The sequence below is a fragment of the Marmota flaviventris genome, chromosome 6 (assembly GCF_047511675.1).
Source record: "Marmota flaviventris isolate mMarFla1 chromosome 6, mMarFla1.hap1, whole genome shotgun sequence".
Taxonomy (NCBI): Eukaryota; Metazoa; Chordata; class Mammalia; order Rodentia; family Sciuridae; genus Marmota; species Marmota flaviventris.
In genome coordinates this window covers 37,753,184-37,774,220 of record NC_092503.1, presented here as the reverse complement: position 1 = coordinate 37,774,220, position 21,037 = coordinate 37,753,184, and the positions used below count along the sequence as shown (strand labels likewise).

General features: G+C 33.4%; 1 protein-coding gene across 1 annotated transcript; it reads left to right on the top strand.

Annotated features, from left to right (window-relative positions):
* The first annotated feature begins 290 nt into the window (after window positions 1–290).
* Hint3 (histidine triad nucleotide binding protein 3) lies at window positions 291–18,412 on the top strand. Its single transcript, XM_071613057.1, has 5 exons — window positions 291–487; window positions 4,947–5,064; window positions 9,647–9,716; window positions 11,529–11,655; window positions 15,768–18,412. Exons 1-5 carry the CDS (start codon window positions 317–319, stop codon window positions 15,798–15,800), a joined length of 519 nt encoding a protein of 172 aa, XP_071469158.1. The 5' UTR covers window positions 291–316; the 3' UTR covers window positions 15,801–18,412.
* The last annotated feature ends 2,625 nt before the right edge of the window (window positions 18,413–21,037 follow it).

The following is a 21,037-nucleotide window of genomic DNA, read 5'->3' as shown; positions in this document are numbered from 1 at the left end:
GTCACTACGACGCGCGGCGCGCTCCTGCGTCTCGGCAGACGTGGTACGTCATTACCAACGAGGGGCAGCAGGCGGGGCGACCCTCTAACGTCCTCGCTCGCTCCCTAGTGGCAACTGGTTTGGAGGCCCAACGCTGATCGCTTAGTCCTCATTCTTCCTTCAGTCTGGATCAGCGCATGCGTCCCACTTCTTGCCTGACCCAAAGCCGATCGAAGGGCGACGCCTTGAGGTTAAACCGAGGAGGTGCGGGAGGCGGGCCCGCGCCGGCGCAGTATTCTTGGAGAAGCCGGGGTTCTTGGCGGCCGAAACAGGTACCATGGCGGAGGGGCAGGTGATCGGCGAAGTGCCTTCGGCCTCTGACAGTAAATCAGATAAAACCTCCAAGGTCGCCGCAGAGTCCCTAGACTCCGGGGACTACGACAGCAACTGCTTGTTCTGTCGGATTGCGAGGCAACAGGAGACCAGCACCGAACTCCTGCCCTGTGAGGTGGGTGGACGTCCGACCGCCCCTCGGAGCTCCGGGAGGGAGGCCTAGCCGGTGTGGACCGGGTGGGGAGGATCCGGATCACCGTGCAGAGCTCGGGAGGCAGAGCGGCTGTGTGGACCAGCTGGGGAAGGCAGGGTGTTGTGTGAAGGACCCTGACTTCTCTCGGGAGACCCCCGGAGTGTCTCCAACAAGACACAGTTCCCAGGGGAGAAAAAGTAATGATAGAGCTGCAGGTAGCGAGATTCTTGGCATAAAAGAGCATTTGGGGACCTTTGTTTTTATTACAGGAATTCTTTTTTCCTCCTTTCTAATTAGAGATCTTAAATTCTGAGCACTCTTCATAACCAACACCGACGAGAAATCTAGTAGAAAACAGATAATGCCAAAATGTTAGATTAGCTGAAAATCGGCTGGGGTTGAGGGCAGTGGGTCTGAAGTCCAACTTAATACTTAATAGCCTCTGATTTCTACTGAAGTGATATCAGTTGGGATATGTGGCAATTTTCAGACTGACTTTGCTCAGATATTTTCCGAGATATATGGTATACACCGTATACAACCTGTTCTACTTGTTAAAAAAAAATCTTTTGAGGAAATAAGCTCCCAAGATTGTGTAGTGATCAATCTTTAATTCGCTGCACTGAGAGGTGGTTTTGGAGTCAGTGGTGGACAAGATAAAAGGACAGTCTGCCTGTAGGTTTTATAATTTAAAGGGTGGAATGCATACAGAGGTGGCAGCCAATTACAGTGCCCTGTGCTGTGGTCAGGTGGTTTTACAGTATTTTGTAAGCTTGTGGGAGGGGCATCTAACCCAGGTTTGAGAGCTAAGGGAGGAATTTCCAGAGGAATTGAGACATAGGTAGGAGAGCAACTGAAGTGCAGTGGTGAGACAGAAGGCAGTTTCAGTTGATTGAGAAGAATCTGAGGGGAGTGTGAATATCAAATATAGTCAGCTTTCACAGAAATTTGGCAAACAGGAGGAGTTGGGGCTTAGGAGAAAGGCCCTGATTTCACTTCCCAAGTGCCCTGTCCCAACACACAAAGGAACTAATTACCTAGTATTTAATTTGTATGTTTTTCACTATATGTGTATAATATATTTACAGTGTATTCATGTTATATTCATTATAAACATCTAGAAGTTATTGGGTTCATATGAAGTGGGGTATACTAATAATTTATATATACAGAGATCACTTGATTTGTTGGTAAGTTACCAACATCATGTAGACTTTAGTCTGGGAAACTATCCAGCAGAAGCTAAAGAAGATTACTTACCACATAGACTTCTATACAATGTTTTCTTACCATGTTCTGCAGAATTGGACTAATCAAAGGTTAAATCATGCATTCTCATCAGGGATTTTATCTATTCCCAAGGGGGTAAAAATTGGTTTTTGTTGTGGTGGGGGAAATATGTTACTCTTCTTATATAGGAAAATCCTATGCACAGAATCTATGCACAGATTTGCATAGAATGCATAAACAGATAAATGATATATCTATGGTATTAAAATCCTATGAATGTCTTAAAAGGATCCTAGAGTGGCAATAATGGGAAAATGGTTAAACAGTACTGGATTAGATTTCATCATGTTTGAGCTCATACTGAGGAAATTTTAGTATTAATATAACTCCTCCATCTTTGATAATCAAAGTTGTTCTAAAACCTTAGATGACATGGTATTCAAATGTTCTTCCAAATGTTATTACTTTTTATTTGCTTTAGGTATCAGGGCATTGTTTGTGGAAAGAAAAGCTATTCTAGCTATTTTAAACAGAAATAGACTTAATGTATGGAATTACTGCTAGAAAAAAATCATTGGAAGGTCTAGAGGAGTGGATTCTAGTAGAATAGTCTCCAAAAATAACATCCAGAACATCACTGCAGAATCTTTCACAAGATAATCTTCCTATGCTTCTTGCTAGTTTTATTTTTGTTATTTGTTCTTTTTAGTTATAGATGGCAATAGAATATATTTTCACATGTCATACATTCATAGTGTATAATTTCCCATTCCCGTGGTTGCACATGATGTGGAGTTTACTCCAGTTGTGTATTCATATGTTAACATAGGTTAACATAGGAAATTTACGTCCGATTCATTATACTGTTTTTCTCATTCCCACCCCCCTCCCTTCCTCTCACTACCCCTGTCTAGTCCGGTCGCACCAATTTGCAAATTTGCAGTCCCACCAGCAGTGTATGAGTGTACCTTTTCCCCCACATCCTGGCCAACATTTATTGTTACTTGTATTCTTGAGAATTGCCATTCTGACTGGGGTGAGATGAAATCTCAATGTAGTTTTTTTTTTTTTTTCTTAAAGAGAGAGAGAGAGAAAGAGAGAGAATTTTTTAATATTTATTTTTTAGTTTTTCGGCGGACACAACAACTTTGTTTGTATGCGGTGCTGAGGATCGAACCTGGGCCGCACGCATGCCAGGCGAGCGTGCTACCGCTTGAGCCACATCACCAGCCCCCCGCTCAATGTAGTTTTAATTTGCATTTCTCTAATTGCTAAAGATGTTGAACCTTTTTTCATCTACTTATTGACCATTCAAATTTCTTCACTTCTGTGAAGTGTCTTTTCAGTTCCTTTGCCTGTTTATTGATTGGTTATTTGTTTTTTGGTATTAATTTTTTTTTAATTCTTTATATATCCTGGTGATTAATGCTGTATCTGAGGTGTATAGGTGGCAAAGATTTTCTTCCATTCTGTAGGCTCTCTCTTCATGTTCTTGATTGTTACCTTTGCTATGAAGAAGCTTTTTAGTTTGATACAATCCCATTTATTTATTCTTGATTTTACTTCTTGTGCTTTCAGAATCTTGTTGAGGAATTTGGTTCCTGAGCCAAATGATGGAGATTTGGGCCTACATTTTCTTCTAGTAGGTTTAGGGTCTCTGGTCTAATGCAAATGGCAAAAATTTTCTCCCGTTCTGTAGGCTCCTTGCTAGTTTTAAAATATTAGGAATATATCATAGAAATAGTTGCATGAGTATATAGAGATTATTATTGTTCCTTTTTATAACCAAATAATACTTCATTATATGGATTTATCACAATTTATTCAGCCACTCTTCTAGTTGAATTATGGATCTTCGTGTTATTTTCATTCTCTCATCATAAATCTCACTGCAAAGAATAATTTTTTACTTATATAATTTCATATTTTTTGGCAGCATATCTTTGGAATAGAAGTATAGTCTTAAAATAGAGATCCAAATAGTGGCTCAACCAATAGTAGCAATGAGAGAGAGTATGACATCAGAGAGCCAATTTCAATATGTTTGAAATCTTGGTCGAAATCTAATTTAATCACTAATGTCATTAAGTTTCTTTGCTTTTGATAGGACTTTTTTCTATTCCTGGTGCTGATCACAGATATGTTGATGGTAGTAGTTGTTGTTTTTTTAAAATTAGAATTAGGAAAACAAATTATATGTAATAATACATAAAATATTTCAAAATAGAGGTTTGGGAGATGGACAGAGAACTGAGTATTCTGGTCATATAGCTGAGTCATAGAGTATGAAACAGCAGGTATATATAGGAATGTTTTTTTCTGCTAATATCCTTTAGACTGACATTTTCTAGTTTTATTAATCCAAAAAATGTTACTCCTGCTTTGAGGCAGAATTCAGTTTTATCATCTCAAACTAATTCTAATCAGGATGTATTCTGAACCAGAAGGAATTGCCTCTGAATTTTTAAAAATCAATGTCATAATTGAGGGGAAATAAAAATATGAAATTGTGTTATCAACTATGATCAACTAATCTGGGCTATGTTAGTATGGCAATTTTGTGTTGCAAGATTTGATGGCCAGTACTACTTGTTTCTTAGCTGAAAGAAAAAATGGAAAACTTTAAACAAGAACATTGTGATCCTTTACCTTATCCCTTTATAAAATAATCCATGTATATCAATATTTAAATTTATCACTAGACAGCAAAACCATAATAAAAAAAATAGATAAACTGGTATAATTATCGTGTTTGCCATATTAGGATAATAATGAGATTACTGAAATGAATTTGAGACCCTCATTCAAATTGAATTTTTTCAATGAATTTGGGCTTTTGGAATGGAGAATAATGAGCAACTGTGCATTTGGGAAATTTTACTGAGGAAACTCTGCTTATTGATACTGATTTTTTAAAATCTAAGATTGATTAAAGTTCTGTAAGAAAGATAGATTTTTCTCTTGTAAAAGCCGAAATTTTAAGGCTTTTTATTTGGAATAAATGATCATCTCATGTCAGAAGTTATGCTTGTTTTTATATACTTAGTACATAATCATAAAATTGCTCAGTATGGCTTTTTTTTTTTTTTTTTTTTTTGTAACATGCATACCATTTTCCTTTCAGAGGTTTATGATGTTTAAGTTATGCCAGAATAGTGTTAGGAAATTATTTTCTAAATTTCACTAACAAATACTTTTTTTTTCACTTTAGAATGAAGACCTTGTTTGCTTCAAAGATATAAAACCAGCAGCACCTCATCATTATCTTGTAGTGCCAAAGAAGCATATTAGAAATTGCAATGATCTAAAGAGAGAACAAATAGAATTGGGTAAGATGATGGCACTGTTATTCATAGGTTTATCATCTTGAATTGGTATCAGCAATGGTAGTGACAATTAAAATATCTAGCTAGATGGAAATGGAAGGAGACCCTCATTGTTACACAAAATTACATATAAGAGGTTGTGAGGGGAATGGGAAAAAAACAAGGAGAGAAATGAATTACAGTAGATGGGGTAGAGAGAGAAGATGGGAGGGGAGGGGAGGGGGGATAGTAGAGGATAGGAAAGGTAGCAGAATACAACAGTTACTAATATGGCATTATGTAAAAATGTGGATGTGTAACCGATGTGATTCTGCAATCTGTATTTGGGGTAAAAATGGGAGTTCATAACCCACTTGAATCTAATGTATGAAATATGATATGTCAAGAGCTTTGTAATGTTTTGAACAACCAATAAAAAAAAAATATATCTAGCTAGGATGAAAAGGGTCCATTATGACTGTTTGGAACTTTTTATTATAAAAAATTTCAAAATGTATATAAAAATAGAGAGAACTGTATAGTTCCCATGTATTCATCACTTAGCTTCAGTATTTATTAACTTGTGGTCATTTTTTCATGTATTAACATCCCAGAGGTGACTTGAAGCAAACACATCATGTTATTTAATATTTAAATTTTTTCAAAGATAATGTTTCTCTTTGAATTTTTAAAAATGTTGGCATTTCTTGAGTCTGCAAATGGAAAGTGCTATGAAAAAAATTAAACAAACAAGTTACAATATGGCATATTGTCTCATAGTAAGATCAGGTTTATACTCCATTAAGATCAATCACTAATGTAGATGAATTAGCAATAATTTAATTATGAGATTTGAGTGATGAACTTAGTTTCTGAAAAGGAGATTCTGAATTTTGCTTCTTACAGAATTATTCTGTATTTTCCAACTTGTACCTTCTGTGACTCGTCAGCTATCATTTCCTAAAACATTCCTAAGTTCACTTCAAAATGTAATTTGTAGATTTTGTCATCAGGGTTTGGGATTAGTTTGGTTAATACTGAAAGGTACCCTACAAGATAGATAAATAAATGGAAATTTTGATGTGGATATAGTTAATTTAGGCTAGACTTGCCAGTTTTTAAATTGTTGTTTCTGGATACTACAAAGATTTTTAATATTTGAAGTTCTTTTAGTACTTTTGAGAAACATACAGGTTTATACCAGAAGATAGCAGTTGAGCTTATAAAGATCAGATTTAACTTCATTTATTTATTTATTTGGTACTGGGAATTGAACCCAGGGGTGCTTGGTGCTTTGCTACTAAGCTACATCCCCAGTCCCCTGCCCGTTTTTTTTTTTTTTTTTGGTACTGGGGATTGAATTTGGGGCACTTAACCACTGATCCACATCCCCAGCCCTTTTTTATTTTTTTGTTTTTTGAGACAGGGTCTTGTTAAGTTACTCAAGGCCTCACTAAGTTGTTGAGACTGGCTTTGAATTTGAGATCCTCTTGCCTTAGCCTCCCTAGCTGCTGGGATTACAGTTGCATGCCACTGTGCCTGCCAGTCCTTTTTTATTTTATTTTTTTAGAATTTGAGACAGGGTCTCTGTAATTTGTACTTGTGATCCTTCTCCCTTACCATCACAAGTCGCTGGGATTAGAGGCATGTGCCTCTGTATCCTGCAGATTTAACCTAAATTTACCTGAAATTGAAACATTCTAGTATTTCTTTGGTATTAAAAGTTTCCATTTCATTCTTGTGATAGTTTCTTAGACATTATATTTTCTTTAGAATTTTTGGAACTTTTCTATTTATTTTTAAGGTAGAGATAGGTTTGGGAAAATAGAAGCTGCTGTTGTAACTAGTTTTATAACTGTTGCATATCAAATGTTACCAATTTTTAAGCAGCTGGTGGGTATTTGGGATTTCACTATGTTTTTCTCTCTACTTTTATATATATTTGAATATTTCCATATTGAAATCTTCACAGTAGTGATTAATTTTTTTATATAATCTGTAAAGGTAGAGAAGTATTAAGCATATGGAGGAGCTCAGTAATACTATCAAGTCTAGTGACCATTACTGACATTTATAGAATACCACTTAGCTGCAGAATACACATTTCTTGAAGAGCACATATTCACATTCACCAAAGTACAGTATATTCTAATCAGTAAAATATTTTCATATTGCAAATGCTTGAAGTTTAATAAAATGTCATCTGAAGATAATGAAATTAAATTGTAGAAATAACAAAACCTGAACTAAATATTTATAAATTAAAGAACATATTTCTAAATATTTCCAAATATATATATACACACACACACACACATACTTATATTGCACACTTCTAAGTAATTCCTAAATATGTCAAAGAAGAAATAATTTTGAGTGGATTGGTCATAAAAATACAACATGTTAGAATTTGTGGGGTGCTGGTAAAGTGGTACCTAGGAGAAAGTTTATGCTTTAAATGCTCATATTAGAAAAGGAAGTTTAAAACCAATGACTTCAGTTACCACTTTCAGATGTTAGAAAGAGGCAAGCAAATCAACCCAAAATAAGTATAAAAAATGAAATAATAAAGAGTATATATCAATGAAATACAGATAGCAGATTTTATTTCATGTATTTTGAAGAATTTGATTTTATGTAAATATATAATTAGGATTGTCATATCTTCTCAGTAAGTTGATTATTTAAATTATAAAATATCTCTTTATGGAAATATTCTTTGAGTCTATTTTGTGTGATAATTTAGCTGTTTCTACTTTATTATTTACTGTTTGCATTGCATATTATTTTCTACTTTCAACCAAATGCATATTTATATTTTAATACTTGAAAACAAATATGGTTGAATCTTGTATTTTGTTAAAATATAAAATCTCTTAATTGGAATGTTTAGCCCATTGACTTTTAGTGTAACCATTGATATCATTGGGTTTAGCTCTACTATTGTGCCATTTGTCCCATTTGTTATATGTTGCTTTATATCTTATTTTTCACTTTTGCTTTTTCATATTTCTCTTTAATTTATCTGTTGTCATATTTACTGCTTTTTAAAAAATATTCCTTTTTTAGATGTTGATGGACTTTTATTTTATTCTTTTATTTATATGTGGTGCTGAGAATTAAACCCAATTCCTTATACATGCTAGGCAAGTGCTCTACCACTGAGCCATAACCCCAGCCCTCCCCCCCCCACATTTACTAGTTTTTATATTTCTTTATTTAGTGGTTGCTTTAGAGAGGTTATAATACACATTCTTTAATTACCAGGCCTTGCTTAATACAGGCATTATATCAATTCATTTAAAATGTAAGAAACTGGTAGTCTCCCAGTGCAAGCCTGATTTAGAGAAGTAAATATTAGCAGTTTAGTAAGCCTCAATATAACAGCTGTCCTTTGTTGAATCTCTTACTTCTTCCCCTTTTAGATGCATGGTTATAGTATGTATAGGCTTAAGGTTTCCCATTATACTTTGAAGACCCAGGCTACCAACGTTTTTCTAATAGGGAGACTTCTTTTTCCCACTTTAGGCCATTAAAAAAAAAAAAGATGAAAAATGATATGACATAGAAATTGGAAGTCAAAATCATTATATAAATGTTTAACTAGTAAAGACTAGGATCACTTGAAGGGATATCTTATTTCTAATTTGGACTTAAAGACAAATTTGGTTTTTCTGTCTTTTAAAAAATTTGTTTTTGAATTGACAAAAATGTACATGTTTATTTTATATAAGATGATGTCTTAAAATATGTATACATTATGAAATGAGTAAATTGAGCTAATTAACATATACATTAACTCATATGCCATTTTTTGGTGATGAGAAAACTTAAAATCTACTATCATTTTTAAGGATAACAGTACATTCTCATCATGTTGTATGAACTTACTTCTTTTAATTGAGGTTTTGTGTTGTTTGACCAACATCTCCCAACCCTACCCCGCCTCCAGCCCCTAATAACCGCCATTCTACTCTGTTTCTATGAGTTTAGCTTTTTTAGATTTGATATTTAAGTGAGATCATACACTATTCAGCTTTCTGTACCTTGCTTATTTTACTGAGCAAGATGTCCTCTAAGCTCATCCATGTTGTCACACGCCAGAATTTCTTTCTTTTTAAAGCTCAATATCATTTTATTGTGTGTGTATATATACATATATACGTATATGTGATATTTTCTTTATCCATTCATCTGATGGTGGACACTTAGGTTAATTCTGTATTTTGCATATTGTGGATAATGCTGTGGTGAACATGCTATCTTTTTTCTTAATTCAATTTCTGTATAATTACCTATTCTCTTTATTAAAATAGGCATCACTATAATGTTCTAAATAGCCACTTGATAATATCTCTCAACTGCTTTCCAAAGCCAGCTTATGTGTGTAATATTTTGTGATAATGATAATGCACTAGAGCTCAATTTGAATATTCATTTCGGTTGTCGATGAACAGATTTTTTGGTGACTTAAAGCTATTGAATGTGTCTCTAAATGTTTCCCCATTTGACGTGACTTTTGACCAGAACCCCAAAACTTAAGATTAATAACAATTTAGTGAACTTAACGTCTCCTATAGTCTAATGTTTCTTTCCTGTTTTATAGTGGAAAACATGGTAACTGTTGGAAAGACCATTCTTAAAAATAACAATTTCACTGACTTTTCAAATATGAGGTATGTATACATCAGATAGAAACTAACATTTTGCATTATTGATTTTTCTGACATGTTATTTTTCATGAAAAAGGGAACAGCAGTTACAGAATTTTGGTTTAAGTACATATTTTCCTGAAAGTGAGAAATATAGTTCATATAATAAAAATTTGATAAAACTTCTTCCTCTCATGTCTTAATATCTTCCAAAAATATCCACTTAATAGTTTAGATAGACAAATATATATAAACAATGGGTAGTTAAAATAGTTATGAGTCCTTTTTTTCTTTATTCTGTTTGGGATTTCTATAAAAATGTGTATAAAATGAATTTTATTAGACCAATCTTTATTTTTTTGTGATTTAAAAAGACATTATTAACTCTGTACAACCAGAGATACAAAAAATTGTACTCTATATGTGTAATATGAATTGTAATGCATTCTATTATCATATATAACAAATTAAAATTAAAAAATGATAAAGAATACATTATTAGACTTCTGGCATGAAATTAAATTGGATTTATTGCCTGCTAATTTGAACTCTGGCATTTGCCAATCTGAGCAAAAACACATAGTGTTCAATTAACTGTTTTAATTAATTTAGATGATAGTATTCTTTTTAAAAAGATTTCTGACTTTGTCCTGTGTGATGTAGGCAGTACCAAGGCAAGGTATAGTAGAGATACTTTTCTAACACTTCTGAACCAGAATTCAGAATTCTAATACTATCCATGTCTAATACTATCCAAGTGTACTGTACTTGTACTAGCTGTGTCATTTTAGTTATCCACAATAATACTGCTCTACCTACTTGTATACTAATGAGATTATGTGTATGAAGATCCTCTGAAAACTGTTAAGCATTATCCTAATGTGGTAATGACAAGTAACATATGGTATTTAAGATCTTCTGGCCTGAAGAAACATGTTCCTTTCTCAGTTTTGGAACTGCTTATTAGAAAAAAGAATACTGGATAAGGAGTCAAGATCTCTGAAATTTACTCCTAGCTCCACCATATTTTAATTTTGTGGCCTTGGGAAGAGTCTTAACCTTTTTTTTTTTTTTTTTTTTTTGAGAAAGAGTCTGGCTGTGTTGCCCAGGCTGGTCTCAAACTCCTGGGATCACGTGATCTTTCTTCCTCTGCCTCCCAACTAGCTGGGGCTATAGGCATGAACCATTGTGCTCAGCTCTTAAGCTTTTAATCTTTGCTTACCCATCTTTAAAGTGAAATTGAAAATGGATTTTTAAGAGGTTAAATCATACTTATGAATAATTATCATCTGACTTATTTTTAGTATTAAATTTAGGTGATCAAAGTTTTTTTTTTTTTTAACAAGATGATATGATTGATATAACTTTTGAAATATTGGTTCGCAAAGAAATGCCTGAGTACTTTATTACAGGAGAAAGCATGCCATCTACTGGTTATACCTTGGAATAAAGTAACACTACTACTTGTGTGCCCAAAAACTTTATTAGATTCATTACAGGAACATATCTTAGAATTCAAACTTAATGTTATAAGGACTGAACTGATAAGGAGTAATGTCAGCTCAGAATTTATAAAGGTTATTCTGAGATATAATGTGCTATTAAGCCCTTCCTTGTTAAAGAGTTTATTACTATGAACTTGAACATGAAAAGAAGAGGAACTGTGTGAATACTATGAAGTGTGTAAAGAAATATACTAAAAGAGATAATGTGAGTGGTAGTCTTTCTACTTTAGGTAACGTATTTTGTATATCTTTTATATGTCATTTAACCTATAAATTGTTTTTAATTATTGTAGAGCTGATTTGTCAATCATTTCTTTCTTCTCTGTTTTAGGATGGGTTTCCATGTGCCACCATTCTGTTCCATTTCCCACTTGCACCTTCATGTTCTGGCACCAGTCAGTCAGTTTGGCTTCTTATCCAAGTTGGTTTATAGAATAAATTCCTATTGGTTTATCACAGTAAGTGTTATTGTATCAAGAATATGCAAGCATATTGGTTTATAGAATAAATTCCTATTGGTTTATCACAGTAAGTGTTATTGTATCAAGAATATGCAAGCATATTTAAAATATTTGTCCTTTTGTTGAAGCTTTTCTTGCAAGATTAGGCACTTATAGCTTGCAGTAGCTTGAACACCTGTTTTAACAAACTGCTTTGTATATATTCAAAGTAATATTTTTACTTTGGGGGATTTTGTAGTCATCAGGTCTATAGGGAGAGAAGCTATGGCTAATCTCTCCATTGCAAGTGGGGTATATGATATAGAAAAGCAAGACATTAAGAATTTAGACTTTGGAGTCAGATTTGAATACAAATTCTGGCTCCATTGCTTACTTAAGGAATCAGGTACAGATTACTTTTTTTTTTTTTTTTTTGCTGATGTTGAACCTAGGGCCTGGTGCACGCTATACAAGTATTATACCACTGAGTAACGTCCAAAGCCCAGGTTTAAGTTCTGTATTACCTGTCCTTAGGGTTAATAAAAGAGATGATGAGATGATTTCTGTATAAAGCGCTTAAATCAGTACTTTGTAAGGCTGAGAGTAAGGTCATTGGTAGAACGTTTGCCTAGCATTTGTTAGGCTCTGGATTCAATTGCTAGTATTGCCAATAAATAAATAGTACCTTGCAGATAGTACTCAGTAACTAAGTTAGGTACTGTTTCTACTATAATCAACATCAATATAGAAACCGATTTTTTGTAGTTTTGTGTGTGTTTGGATGTGGTTACTGGAGATCAAACCCAGGGCTTTGTGCATGCTAGGGAAGCAGTGTTTCACTGAGTTATGTCCCCAGCCCTTTTTATTTTTTTATTTTAAGACAAGGTCTTGTTAAGTTGCCTAGGCTGATCTTGAATTTGGAATTTTCCTATCTTAGGTTCCCAAGTAGCTGGAATTAAAAGCATGTGCCACCACCATGCTGGGCAAGTTTTTATAATATTTGTAAAGATTTTTTAACTTTATTTTATTCATTTATTTTATTATTTTTAGAAGTACCGTGTGCTAACCGATTGCGCCACTGGAGCACCTATTTTATTATTTTTAAAACAGGTCAAAGGTTATGCATATTTAATAGTAATGTCTACTTTACAATTACAAAATCATGTCCATTGTAGACATTTTTTTATTATTAATTTTTTAAATTTATAAATGACAGTGGAATGCATTACAATACATATTACACATATAGAGCACAAATTTTTCATTATCTCTGGTTGTATACAAAGTATATCACACCAATTTGTGTCTTCATACATGTACTTTGGATGATGATGTCCATCACATTCCAACATCATTTCTAACCCCATGTCCCCTCCCTTCCCCTTCCACCCCTCTGCCCTATCTAAAGTTTGTCTATTCCTCCCATGCTCCCCCTCCCTACCCTACTATGAATCCTTATATCAGAGAATCCTTATATCAGAGAAAACATTCGGCATTTGTTTTTTTGGGATTGGCTAACTACACTTAGCATTATCTTCATCTGTTTACCTGCAAATGCCATGATTTTATTCTCTTTTATTGCTAAGTAATATTCCATTGTGTATATGTGCCACATTTTAATCCAATCATCTGCTGAAGGACATCTAGGTTGGTTCCACAGTTTAGCTATTGTGAATTGTGCTGCTATAAACACTGATGTGGCTGTGTCTCTGTAGTATGCTGTTTTTAAGTCCTTTGAATATAAACTGAGGAGTCGGATAGCTGGGTCAAATAGTGGTTCATTCCCATTTTTCCAAGGAATCTCCATACTGCTTTCCATATTGATTGTACCATTTTGCAGTCCCACTAGCAATGTATGAGTGTGCTTTTTCCCCCACATCCTCGCCAACACTTATTGTTGTTTGTATTCTTAATAGCTGCCATTCTGACTGGAGTGAGATGAAATCTTAGAGTAATTTTGATTTGCATTCTCTAATTGCTAGAGAAAATGAACATTTTTTCATATATTTGTTGATTGATTATATATCATCTTCTGTGATTGTATATCATCTTCTGTGAGGTTATCTGGTTTTTTTTTTATGTGGTGCTAAGGATTGAACCCAGTGCCTCACACTTGCTAGGCAACTGTTTTACCACTGAGCTACAACCCCAGCCCCAGTTTTTGTAATTTTTGATTTTCAGTTTAAACTCCATAGAAAACTACTAAGAAAAGGACTTTAGTACTAGTGTTAACTACCTGATCTGTGGTTGAATCTTGCAGCCTAAAATATTTGCAGAATCATGTTTGCTGAGTCAATAAGTAAAAGAAAAAAATTCAGTTATTTATAGGCTGGTGGTCTGACAGTTTCCTTAGACTGTGGTCTCTCTGGGATACTTGACCAGTAGACTCTGATCTCTCTGGGATACTTGACCAGTAATTTACCAGGCTCTTGTTTTTTGTGTCCATTATCATAAGATGACTGACAGTTACTGTATCTGAATAATCAAATAGTATTTATTTGCCATTAGTCAATGAATGATAGTATTCTAATAGTGCAGAAGAAATTAAAAAGCCTCAGATTTCTAGAAACTTCAAATTTCAAACATATCTCTCTCTTCAACATATCCAGATGATTTTATTTAGTATATTTAAGATTGTGTGTGTTTGTGTGTGTGTGTGTGTGTGTGTGTGTGTACTTGAAATAAAGTTGCGTGTTCAACAGGGCAGCACTTGTGGTCTCTAAAAATCATATAGCCTTTAAAAAATTTTACAAATGGATTCCCTCCTTCCCTCCCTTCTTTCCTCCCTTCCTCCTTCCCTTCCTTCCTTCCTTCCTTCCTTCCTTCCTATCTCTGTTTCTACTTGTCTATAAGATTTTGATTTGTGGTAAAAATTTAATTAAACCACATTTTGGGAATGGAGAGTATAGCTTAATAATAGAATGTATTTTCTTTCATGAAAGTTTTTAGTTGGCAAACATGAATAAACAAAATTTTAAGATCTGTTAATGGTTTATCCTGGGAATCTAAATTCTTTAATCTGTATTCTCAGTAGTATATTATGAGACTTAAAAAAAGATAAATATATTAAAGTTTATTCTAAAATATCTTATATAAAGTGTTCCAGATTATGAAGGAAGATTGAGAAAGGCTCTCTGAAATGATGTAACTTTAGTTTACTTTCAAAAATAGACTTTATTTTTTAGAGCAGGTTTAGGGTGTCAGTAAAATTGAATGCAAAATACAGAGTTCCCATATACCCTGTGCTTGCACATATGTGCAATTTTCCCCATTATCACATTCCCATCACAGTGGTTCATTTATTATAATGAGTGAATCAACATGATCTATCATTATTACTCAAAGTTTACTTTAGGGTTCACTCTTGATGTTCTACATTCTGTGGGTTTTGACAGATGTATGACATTTTCTCACTAATGTAATATCATTCAGAATTTTCTATTCTCTGCCTATTCATCCCCTTGATTCACTGACAACCATTGATTTTTTTTTTAATATTACCATAGTTTTGCCTTTTCATAAGGTCTTATAGTTGGAATCACACAGTACATAGCCTTTTCAGATTGACTTCTTTCTCTTAGTAATAACATTTAAGTTTCTTTCATATCCACATTATTTTTTAAAACTTTATTTTCCATTTCTTATTGATGCTTTTTAATGAATATATAATATAGTTTATAAAATCTGCCTATTTGTATATAATGAAGAATACCTTTACTATAGTTTATAACATTATTAGGTTTTTTTTTTTTGTTTTTTTTTTTTTGAGAGACATTTTTAGGAAGAGACTATATAGTACCTTGCTTTTCTGGCATGGCTTTTTTTTTTTTTTTTTTTTGGTACCAGGGATTGAACCAGTGGCGCTTAACCACATCACCAGCCGTTTAATATATTTTATTTAGAGACAGGGTCTTGCTGAATTGCTCAGGGCCTTACTAAGTTGCTGAGGCTGGCATTGAACTGTTGATCCTCCTACCTCAGCCTCCTGAGCCATTGGGATTACAAGTGTTTCTGGATGGTATGGCTTATTATAATAGGATTGTCAAGAAAATTATCTCATAGATAATTATCAAAATTATCTGATATGATATCTGGAATAAAAACATGTTTGTGTGTTTTTTCAATTACAGACTGATTATTTGATTGAAAAACTAAGAATATGAAAATACCAACAATGGAAGACTTTCCTAATCTTGGCTCAGTATGAACTAATATTTTGATTTCTAATTGCAATTTTAAGGTTTGTTGGGTTTTACCAGAGGCTGTTGCTGAGTAGCCTTAAAATCTTTTCTGAACGTCTGTTTTCTAAGGTCTATGATATAGTTATGTGAATACTTTTATCACTGACTTTTTCTGTTGTAATGGTTGTCTAAGGATTTTGTACATCAAATACTATAGATAAAATTCCTTTAAAATCAAATTATTAATCAAGGGCTCTGTATTTTTTAAAAAGCTCAAGTAATTTCATTTCTCAGTAGTCTTAATAGTGATTTATTTATGAAGATTAAACTGATATAGAAAGTAATTTATTGGAACGTTTATTAGTATGAGGGAGAAAAAGAAATTAGCTATTTCTTAATCATTCTGCATAAATTTTCAAAATAAAGAATACCATACTACACAGTAATCTCTGCTTGAGGAGGAAACACTTATGTATGTGTTACTTTTTACTCAAATTTTAAATAATATGTTCCAAGACCCTACCTGGGTACCTGAAACCCAAGGTAGAACCAAACCATATATATATATTATTATTATTTTCCTATACATACATATCTGTGATAAAATGTAAATTATTAAGCAAATTAAGAGTTAACATAACTAATAATAAAATAGAATAATTGTAACAATATGTTTTAATATAATCACAGAATCACTATTGTCCTTGGGGCCATTATTAAGTAAAATAAAGATTACTTGAATACTGTGAAACTAGGAGAGTATGATAACTGAGATTGTTATTAAGTGACTAACAGTGACTAATCATCCATGCATCGTGTACTGCATGGATGATTTGCATCCCAGGTTGGATGGAGCAGGACAGTATGAAATTTTATTATCATGCTACTCAAAATGGCTGACAATTTAAAATGTATGAGGTATGTATTTCTGGAATTTTTATTTAAAAATTTCAAACTACTGTTGACATTGGGTGACTGAAACTGTGGAAAGTAAAAACTTCAGATGGGGGGCTAATATAATGTGATTTCTAACAGGGATTTACAATAATAAGCAATTTGTTATATAACAATCCACTATAATAGAATACCTATAAGAACATAAAAGAGGAAGAAGCATAAAATATTGTATTAAAACTGGCAGAAACTGTTGCTTTTTATGTCATGCTTTTTTTACCAAAGGAGAATTAGAATAAAAAGTGATTAGACCTACTTGTATTATAAAAAGGACCTGATTTGAAAATAGAAAGAGAAAGGCTTATATGAGAAATTTTATTTGAATAATGATGTTAATAACATTATTGTATATCATTTCACAAAGCATGTTTCCTTAGGAATGGTCTTTGGTGCTAATCTATGGTCACATTAGTGAATGTGAATGAAAAAATGAAATAGGCACTGAAAGATAATCCCTAGTGGCTATTGATACCATGTACATGAAAAGAAATGAATATAAAGATTAATGTATTGCTGGATTACTAGTTTTCACTCCTTGTTTTGGCATATTAAACATAGTTTTAAGTAATAAAATACCTATTACAATGCTTAGTTATAACATCTGGAGTCAATTTTGTTAAGTTTGTTCATTAATTTATTTAGCAAACATTTATTGGGCATTTTCCATGTATCAGATACTGCCAGGATCAGGGAATAAAGAAACGAGAAAGGACAATCTGCCTTTAATTGCTTATATAGGAGCCTGACAAAAATCAGTCAGTAGAATTTGGTGTGTTGGGTGTCATGAGGTTTAGAGAAGAGGCTGTGGAGGGGCAACCACTTCTGAGAACAGGTAGTAGTAAAAATGAGTATTCAAGACTCATTCTTTGGAAGGTAGACAGTGGATTTTAGACTGAGAAAACCACATATTGTTTTTCATGACGTTTACATTCACTATTAATTTACAATTGGCATGAATGTTCTAATTTCAGCTTATTTGCTGAAGGTGGAAAGTGGGATTTGCAGGGATTATGGGTTCCCAAAATTGTATGTTTGTCAGTATTGTTTTGTGAAATAGCTGAGCATTTATAATAATAGTTACAAGCTTCTATAAATCAGTTATAAAATATGATTAGCTTCAGGGAAGAAATTTTAACATGTGCAGGCTTTGAATGTTTTATTATGTGAACTGGCAATGATATACATGAGATTATTATGACAATGACATGACAGATATTTAAGGAATTCTAAAATGCTTTATGGATCTCCAAAAATGTGAATAGCCAAGTGACTCCATTTACATAGCTTTACAACCTTGCGTAAATTTTCTTTGTTGTAAAACCTTTGGAAATACATTTTTAATAGAGGTTCTCTTTACTTGGTAAAATTAATAATCAAATGACTACAAATAAAATTAACTTAGCCTTTTTTGGGGAGAGAGGGTAGTCTGAGCATTTAACTCCTTACCTGTCTATAAACATTAATTCAAAGCAACGTTAAGTCATAACCTGTCTTAAAAATGTTTAGTATAGAGAATATGTATGTGCATGTTGTGATGTTATTCATATAGTTATGGAATAATAAAATTATTATAATGAACTACTTCAAACTGTGCTTACTTACAAGAAAATGAAATAAAAAATAGAAAAATACTGTGTCAAGTTTTGCCTCTGTAGACTCTTTTTTTAAATATATTTTCTTTAGTTATAGGTGGACACAATTTTTATTTTTACTTTATGTGGTGCTGAGGATCAAACCCATGGTCTTGCACGTGCTAGGTGGCGCTCTACTTTTGAGCCACAACCCCAGTCCCTCTGTGGACTCTTAATAATACTAAAAACATGTTCAAATGGTGTTTGATAAATTGGCTGATAACAGTGCACAAAAGGTTCACTCTTGTTTCATACAAAGAATTGAAGGTCAGAGCACAATCTTTGTTATTGCAACACTCAAATATTTCTAGGTTTTGATGTCAAAAAGTCCTCTACAAAACACAAGTTTCATTAAATTTTCAGTATGTACTAGGTACAGGTACTCCCAAGTTACCAAAATGAAGCTGGTACCTGTTTATTCTACTAAAATAAATGCAATAACCATATCTCTAATTCAACTTAAGTTAATTTAATGAAAATGTCTTATCCACTTCTAATTAAGGAGAATCAGATGTATGATTAGTTATTTAAAATCTCATAGGGAGAGATGGAACACAACCAACAATCATGCACTGATTAAACTGAACCCTAAATCAAATATGACTCAACTAAGTTGGTATTAAAATATGCACCTCAAGCTTCAAATTTCCCCCACCCCCAACACATTCATCTGTTCTATCTTTATCAATGGCAACTCCAGTCTTTTGAGTTGCTGAAGTCAAAATCTTGGAGCCATATTTTACTTGTCTTTCACATTCATATCTAACATTAGCAAATCTATTGGCAATATTTTCAAATTATATTCATAATTTTACCACTTCTTACCACTTGTACTATTTTCATCTTGGCCAAGTTATCCTTTCTTTAGATTACAGCAGAAACTTCTTTATTGTGATCTCCCTACTTTTATCCTTGCCCAACTCTGCAGTCTATTCTTAATTCATTGCTCTACTAAATAGAACACATGCCATGTTTCCTCAGGCTCCTAAACACTTTACCTTGAGATTTATACCAAAAGTTTTAGAACCAGGGTGTAACCTTGAAGAAATCCTAAAGCAAAAATCATTTCAATCCTCTTAATGCCCAGTGTCTGTCTTTTCAGATATTCATACTTTCTTGTCTTGATTATTGCTAGAATCTCCTGACTGGGCTCCCTGCCTCTAGTCACTGTCTGCCTAACAGAGTTCTTTCTAAATTACCGCCTAATTTACTAAACTGGGGCTGGGGGATATAGCTCATTGGTACTGCACTTGCCTAATATGCATGAGGCCCTAGGTTCAATCACAAGCACCAAGTAAAAAATTTTAAATCACTAAATTAACCTCATCATCTACCCTCAAGATAATGTTTCAGCTTTTTTATCTGTATTTCTCACACTTGTATCCTAGTGTACCATCCATTTTTAGTGACAACAGTTGTTATAACAACCAACAGTTTTAACATTTTTAGTTGTAACAGTATATTACTAAACTGATCACATCTTTGTAAATATGTTCATCTGGCTCACATATTACTTTCTCTGTGAAGTCTTCTCTGTTGCTTCCCATCCCCAACTGTAGCAATATTGTTTCTTCTGCTTCAACCCTAGCATGGACATTTTATGCAACCTAGTCAAGATAGAATGGGCTCTCTCTTATCACTGGATTTTGAGCTCTTGGAGTTGGGGGCTTATTTTATTTTTTAACCTTATCTTTGTAACTCCATTGCCTTATTCTAGTGAATGATTGATGTGACTTGTCAGTAAATGTAATTTAATCTCTGAATGCCTTCACATATTACCATAACAAACCAAAGTGACTGAAGACCATAATTTTAGGCAAATTTCAATCCAGAAGATTATAATCTAGATGTCAGCTGATCTTTCTGGACTGATATCTTTAATGGCAGTATCATTATCAATATAACTCAAGTGTGAGACTTCTTTTGAGTTTCCAAAGAATTAATTCATATCAGAGATTTTAAAGAGTTTAATATTGAAACTTACAGGGTTATGGGAAAGTATCATAGTTCTTGACATTATTAGATTTGTTCTTTCTCTAAGGGCTTAGGTTCTATACAACATTCCTGGCCCACAGGAAATCACCTATTAAGTGATTATTCTGGATATTTTCATAGCTAAGGAGATTCAAGACTAATTCTCAATTTAGTTGGCCAAAGAGGAATACTTCCTTCTTGATACATCTTCCTCTGAGAAAAATATTTGTGATGGTGACAATTTTGCAAATTTATCATTTGAATTGTCTCCCCAGAGGTGGATAAGGAAACAACAAAACATTAGTCTTTGATGCCTGGGCCTCTAGAGACTCAAAGCTCATCCATCCATCTCCTCCCCCAAGAAGTTATCCTTAAACCTTAGCATTATTCAGCACCTTTTGGTGGATTTTTTAAAAAACAAACTGCTAGGCCCCACCTCCAAAATTTCCGATTCAGCAGGTTTGGGAGTGGGACAGCATTTCTAAATGGTTTCCAGGTGATACTGATGTCCTAGAACCACACTTTGAGAACTACTGCTGTAAGTGATTCTCCAATTTGATTGCACATTAAAATCAACTCAGGAACTTTAAAACTTTATTTCCAGACTGCACTCTAATCAAATTAAATTTGAATCTTGAGTTAGATTCCAGGCCTCAGTAT